We start from the raw sequence: 7285 nt of genomic DNA on the forward strand, positions 1-7285 counted from the left end.
GGGTATGGGAAATGTCAAGAATGCCTTAAGAGAACACTAGCTCCAATAATATAGCAATCTTCATGTTCAAAGAAGAATTACTGTGCATCCCCAAATAATGAACACTACCAGACACAAAGTAGGACTCAAATACCAAGATACTCTGAAAAGTTTGGAAAATTGTAATCAACATTAAATATGGACATCTCTGAATTTTTCAAATTCAAAAGAACCACAGCAGAGTAGAAGTGAAGGGAATGACTTTGAAACCATCCTTAACATCTGGGTTTTAATGGAAGATACTTTGGTACCAATGGCTACTAAGGCAGTAAGGTGAAAATACAGAGAGTTGCGTAGGAAAGATGAATGACTGGCATAGTATATGTATGAGAAGGAGAGAGGGAGGGGGAAAGAAGAGACAGGGAGAGAGAGAAGGAGAGGGGGAGAGAGAGGGAGAGGAGACAGGACACTTGTTCCTATAAGGAATGATAATACTATAAAAGAATGCCATGAAATTTACTAAGCATCTTAACATACTTTAAAAATTATGCCACATTAGCATAGCAGTAGATTTGTTTCTAATCAAAGTGAATGCTGTATAGAGAAAGAGTTATCATCATTGTTGAATATGTATCATGTGCCAACAATATTAGTCAGGGAAATGCACAAACTACATCAACTGGGTTTTAAAAGCTGTATGAAATATAACTATATTATTCCTAACAACATAATACAAACAATTATTCTTAGCTATCAACAATCATGTTTCTATTCCACACACTTAGATATATGCATGTTTTGGCAATTACCTATAAATAGTTCAAGTTAACTCCTCAAAGTTTTAATCCGTGTTGAAATGTGTCCTTATAAAAGCTGATGCCATATTTTGTAAAAAAGAGCACAATAATAAAGGATCATACTTAAAAGATATGCATATGAAGCTACATTTTCACACCTTTCCTAGGTTTTCAAAATTGAATAAGTATGATATTTTTAACAAGATAATGTTCACTTTTTGAATATAATAAAAAAGTCAAAAGTCTTAATTTTTCATGCCTACATAATGAATTACAAGGTTATAAAAATGTATTCAATGTAAAGGTTTCCAAGAGCATTATAATAAAATGACTCGGAGAAATGAAAATGAGATTAGAAATCAAAAGAACTAGGTTCTAGTTCAGGTTCCTTCACAATCTACTAGTGACCTTGACCTAAATTAAGAATGTCAAGTCTATGGCCTCTGAGTGGCCAAAATCCCAACTAAACAGAGCTGACACAGAAGTTAAAACTTATTATTCATCCTTGGGTTACTAACTTTACTATGAACTTCAGAGTGTAAATTACAAATTGAGAAAGTTGGCTTCTGAGTCTCCTTGCAACTCTAAGACTCTCAAATAATAAACAAACAAACCACACACACAACACACACACACAACACACACACACATACACACACACACACACACACACACCCCCAGGCTCAGAGATCTAAAGTTCCTATAACATTTGTGAGACTCCTTTAGGTCCTTCATTTTTTGGAAAGGAAAAATGCTTAATTTGCCATGTATAGTATTCTTAACTAATGAAAGACAAACATTATTCAGCAATATAGATGACATACCAGGGAAAATAGGCATGGGTCACATTCATGGTAACTTGGGCATTTGATGGCATGGAATCACAGGTTACGGTGTGAATTGGTTAAGATGACTTAAATGCTCCTGATGAAAGTGAGTCTGATTTCTATCATATCTCCTAAAAGACTTCTACCACTGTTTCTTAATAATCAAATCTTTCTTTCTTTTTTTTTTTTTTTTTGAGTTGGAGTCTCACTCTGTCGCCCAGACTGGAGTGCAATGGTCGCTCCCGGCCACCACAGCCTCGACCTGCTGGGCTCCGACGATCCTTCCGCCTCAGTCTTCCAAGTAGCTGGAACTACAGGCGTGCGCTACCACGACCGACTGATTTTTGATTTATTGTAGAGATGAGGTCTTGCCAAGTTGCCCAGGCGGGTCTAGAACCCGCAGGCTCAGGCAATCCAGTCACCTCGGCCTCCCAAAGTGCTGGGATTACAGGCTGAGCCACGGAGCCCAGCCAATCAAAACTTTCCAGAAATTACTTCTTACCACAGGAATTTCAAGAATTGAAGGTGTGGTAGAAGGAGAGTCGTGGAGAATGAACAAGCAGTTATGAGTTCTGTATGTAAAAACCCTGGGAAAAGCTCAACAAACAATGATGAAGTACTCAACAATACATTCCAGTGGTGAGGTGTCATGCCTTGTATAAAGCACCCAGATTCAGTACAGTGAAAAAATAAGCCACAACTGACCCAGCAGACACTGTAGTTCTACAGAAAAATCTAGCCAGCTTGTAGAAATCATTCCACTCTAACGATTTCAATCTTCTGGTAGTGAAAAACAAAGAAAAGAAACATAAAAAGAGTATACTACTCTTACATGAGAATATGGGGATGCAAATAGAGATATAAATATTTCCAGGTAATTTCAAAATTCTTAACAACTGGCATTACATTGATACTGATCAATCAGAATGCATGCCAGCATTCAAGCAGTATAGTCACAGTGTAAAACAGGTCTTATTATTGTGTTTAGGGTATATGGCAGCTGGATGTAAACACAAAAAGCTTCTATTTGCTCAATTTTGGCTCTTTTATTTAAAGATTACATATCAAAGATCCCAAAGAGAAAGTCATTTATGTCAATATATTTTCAAAATTTAGCAACTTGAATTGTTAATTATAACCATTAACAGCTGGAATATTCAGAAAACATCATGTAAATATGACTTTCAGCCAAAATTCAGAGTCCCAAACCTCTATCACAATGGTTGCCCAGGGTCTCACTCTGTTGCCCAGGTTGGAGTGCATAGCATGACCATGGCTTACCGCAGCATCCACCTCGTGGATTCAGGTGATCCTTCTACCTAAATCTGTAGTTGGGACCACAGGTATGCACCACCATGCCTGGCTACTTTTTTAATTTTTATTTTTCTGTAGAGATGAAGTCTCACTATATTGCCCAGGCTGATCTCGAACTCCTAGGCTCAGGCACACCTCCAGCCTTGGCCTCCCAAAGTGCTGGGATTATAGGCATGAGCCACTGTACCCAGCCTAGGTTGCATTTTTATGTTACTAATCAGTTACTTTTATTGAGTGCTTAGCACGTGTCAAACTCTTTAAATTGTTATATTACATATCTTTGAGTCTTTAAAATAACCCTATGACTGTAGTCCCAAGTTCCCAGGAGGCTAGGGTGGGAGGATCCCTTGAGCAGAGGAGTCTGAGACAGTCTGGGCAACATATCAAGATCCCATCTCAAAAACAAACAAAAAAACCTATAAAATAGATCTTATTTGCAAATTCAGTTGATGAAGTCATACATATTTTCAGCCTAGATTGAAAACTATATCATACTACCTGGAAGATTACATGGCTTTATTTGTTTTGCAAAATAAAAAGCAAACAAGGAAACAACTGTCATCAAGACCACAGATACAGTCAGTTCCAAACTCAAATCTCCTATATTTGCATTTCCATTTCTAACTACTATGAACCAGGAAAATCAACTTTACTGAGCAACTCTATATGCCAGACATTGCTAAATGCAACAGTATCTCATGTAACCCTCACTACTGCCCCAATGTATATCACTAGCCCCATTTTACAGATTAGAAAACTGAGAGCAGCTAAGTAATCCACATTAGGGCCAATCAGAGCACAGGCAGCAGATAAGGGATTTAAAGCTGAAGCTAGTGTTCCCTAAAACATACTTCATGGTCTCTACAGCACAGACAACCAATATTCATAGGTGTAACCAAAGGCTACCATGATGAGGTAAATTTACAGTCAATATATTATGTCCAGCAGAAAAATATCCCAAAGTGAATCTCAGCACTTTGGGAGGCTGAGGTAGGAGTATCACTTGAGGCTAGGAGTTCAAGACGCACCTGGGCAACATAGCATATCCCATCTCTACAAAAAATAAAGAAATTAGCAGGTCTGGTGGTGTGCACCTGTAGCCCCAACTTTTTGGAAGGTTGAGGCTGGAAAACTGCATGAGTCCAGGTGTTTGAAGTTTCAGTGGGCTATGACTGTGCCACTATACTCCAGTCTGGGCAATAGATATATATAATATTCAAGAAGAATGGGCTTATGACTAGAACATTTAAGAAATAGCTGGGGGACGTCAGCTGCGCGGGACCAGGGACACGCAGGGCCCAGTGTGACCATGACAAAATTAGCGCAGTGGCTCTGGGGACTGGCCATCCTGGGCTCCACCTGGGCAGCCCTGACCATGGGAGCCCTGGGCCTGGAGCTGCCCTCGGCCTGCCAGGAGGTTCTGTGGCCCCTGCCCGCCTGCTTGCTGGTGTCCGCCAGCTACTATGCCCTGGTCACTGTGGGCTATCATGTGGCCACTTTTCACGAGTGCGAGGACGCTGTGTGCAAGCTGCAGGACCAGATCCTGGAAGCTGGAGCTGACTTAGCCCGTAGGGGGCTGAGCTTCTGACACGCCAACCCCATCCCCGCCCGGACAGCCGTCCTCCCACCCCATTAAAGAGCAAGTTTAGGTATGATGGACATCTTCACAATGTTGACTCTTCCAATCCATGAGCATGGGATATTTTCCACTTGTTTGTGTCATCTTTGATTTCTTTGAGCAGTGTTTTGTAATTTTCATTGTAAAGGTCTTTCACATCTCTGGTTAGGAAGATGCCAAGGTATTTCATTTCTTTTGTGGCTATTGTGAATGGAATTGTGTTTTTTATTTCGGTTCCTGTTTGTTTATTATTGCTGTAGAGAAATGCAATTGTCTTTTGTACATTTATTTTGTATCCTGAGACTTTGCCAAAGGCCTTTATCAGTGGTTTTTGACAGATTCTCTTGGGTTTTTAAGGTACACAATCATATCATCTGCAAAGAGAGATAACTAGACTTCCTCTTTTCCTATTTGGATACCCCTGATTGTCTCCTCTTCTCTGATTGCTTGAGCCAGGTCTTATTAAACTGACAAGCTTCTGTAAGGTCAAAGAAACCATCAAGAGAGCAGAGAGACAGTCTACAGACTGGGAAAAAGTATTTGCCAACACCAGGTCTGACAAAGGCTTAACATCCTGGATCTACAAGGAACTCAAACCTGCTGAAAAGAAAAAAACAAACAACCCCATTATCAAATGGGCAAAAGATATGAACAGACACTTCACAAAGGAAGACATCTGAGCAGCCAACAGACATATGAAGAAATGTTCAACCTCACTAATCATCAGGGAGATGCAAATCAGAACCACACTGAGATACCACCTAACTCCAGTCAGAATGGCAATTATCAACAACTCAAAAAATAACAGCTGCTGGAGAGGGTGTGCCGAAAAGGGAACACTTCTACACTGTTGGTAGGAGTGCAAACTAGTGCAACCTCTGTGGAAAGCAGTGTGGCGATTCCTAAAAGTTCTAAATATCAACCTCCCATATGACCCTGCAATCCCCCTACTGGGAATATACCCTGAAGAACTCAAATCACTCTATCAAAAAGATAACTGCACACGTATGTTTATCGCAGTGTTGTTCACAATAGCAAGAACCTGGAAACAACCATGCTGCCCATCAAAAGAGGACTGGATTTAAAAATGTGGTACATATACACGATGGAATACTACGCAGCCATAAAAAAGAACAAAATCATGAATTTTGCAGCAACCTAGATGGAACTAGACTCTATAATACTGAGTGACCTCTCACAGAAACAAAGATCTGAGTATCACATGTTCTCACTCATATAATGGACCTTGAACATCCAATGTAATACTATAAGAAAATGACTGACAGTACTGGGAAACTATGGGGAGGGAGGGAGATGGGATTAACAGTAGCAAATATCTGTCTGGTGATGGAGAAACACCTCTTATCAACAGGGTGCCTGAATGAAACGTAATTGTACACCTAACCCTTAACTGTACCCCACAAAACCATAATAAAAAATATTGATTATGAAAAAAAAAAAAAGAAGAGCAAGTTTATTTTCTAACTGTTTAGTTTGAGTATGGAGAAAGGGAATTGGGGATTCCAAGTACCAGGGATGAAGAAGCGAGAGGTGCAAGATTCACCTTCCCGAGGCCACCGCAGCCTTTGTCTTTGCGCTTTGTTGGTGCTCCCCATTTTTGTTCCAAAGAAGGCAAAGACACCTTCTCAAGATCTCTCAGGGTGGAAATGCCATTTCACTTTTACTAGTCCTTTCTTTTTGAGAAACCCAGGCTTGAACTCCTGGGCTCAAGCGATCCTCCTGCCTCACCTTCCTAAAGTGCTAGGATTGTAGGCCCCTGGTTCATGGTTCTTTTAATGCCGTAGGAAATATTTATTGAAGTCTTAACTTCCATTCTTCACAGCATCCAAGCTTTTTTTTTTGTTTGTTTAAATTATTCAGACAGGGTCTCATGGTGTTGCCCAGGTTGGTCTTAAGCTCCTGCTCCTGATCTCAAGCAATCCTCTGCCCTCGGCCTCCTAAAGTGTTGAGATTACAGATGTGAGCCACTGCACCTGGCCATCTGTCCTTTTTAAGGCCTTCTTGGGTCTTTCCAACTTCATGGTTCTATGAGACACCTTTTCTGAGCCAACCCTACCAGTCTAAGAATAACTGTGGATCTACCCTTCATCAAACCATGCAAGTTTAGAATCATGAATAGAGAATGAACTATGATGGGCAGGATTGGGAAACACTTTTATTTTAAGGCATAGTCTAAAGATATTACCCCAAGCTCCAAAATTTAAAAAAAAAAAAATCTCTCTAAGAAATAAAAGTGATTTCATCTCCTAAAAAAAAAAAAGAAATAGTTGAGAACAGTTTTTTTTTTAACTTTTTGTAACACAAAGGTCACATAATTTGATATTTCTCTACTTTGTACACAGTTTTTTTTTTACTCTCCTGCTGCTTCTGAATTTCTCACCTAATGATGACAAGCACTAAAATCCTGATTTGACAGAATAGTTGTAAAAATGCTTCAGTGATTTAAATTGAAAGCAGTACATTGGTACATGGCTCTTGCACCTGATTATCAGGAATGTACAAATGTCTTTTTGTAAAGATAAAAACAAATTATCTTTAGGCATGGACAATGACAGCAGTAAAACATTATATATTGTCAATTGAAGCCAGTAACTAATGTTTATAGTGATCTTCTTAATCAACCAGCCTTTTCTTCCGTCATTTCTTCAACTGACACCTCTGATGTCATGAAGGAGGGCTTGAGCTTCCCGCCACAGTTCATTAATGATAGCAAAGCACTATTCTAGGAG

General features: G+C 39.7%; 1 protein-coding gene across 1 annotated transcript; it reads left to right on the forward strand.

Moving 5' to 3' along the window:
- Window positions 1–4226: 4226 nt before the first annotated feature.
- Window positions 4227–4505, forward strand: LOC103263011 (dolichol-phosphate mannosyltransferase subunit 3-like). Its single transcript, XM_008060685.1, has one exon. It carries the CDS (start codon window positions 4227–4229, stop codon window positions 4503–4505), a length of 279 nt encoding a protein of 92 aa, XP_008058876.1.
- The last annotated feature ends 2780 nt before the right edge of the window (window positions 4506–7285 follow it).

Source organism: Carlito syrichta, unplaced genomic scaffold, assembly GCF_000164805.1.
Source record: "Carlito syrichta isolate Samal-C Ts95f unplaced genomic scaffold, Tarsius_syrichta-2.0.1 Scaffold304700, whole genome shotgun sequence".
NCBI lineage: Eukaryota > Metazoa > Chordata > Mammalia > Primates > Tarsiidae > Carlito > Carlito syrichta.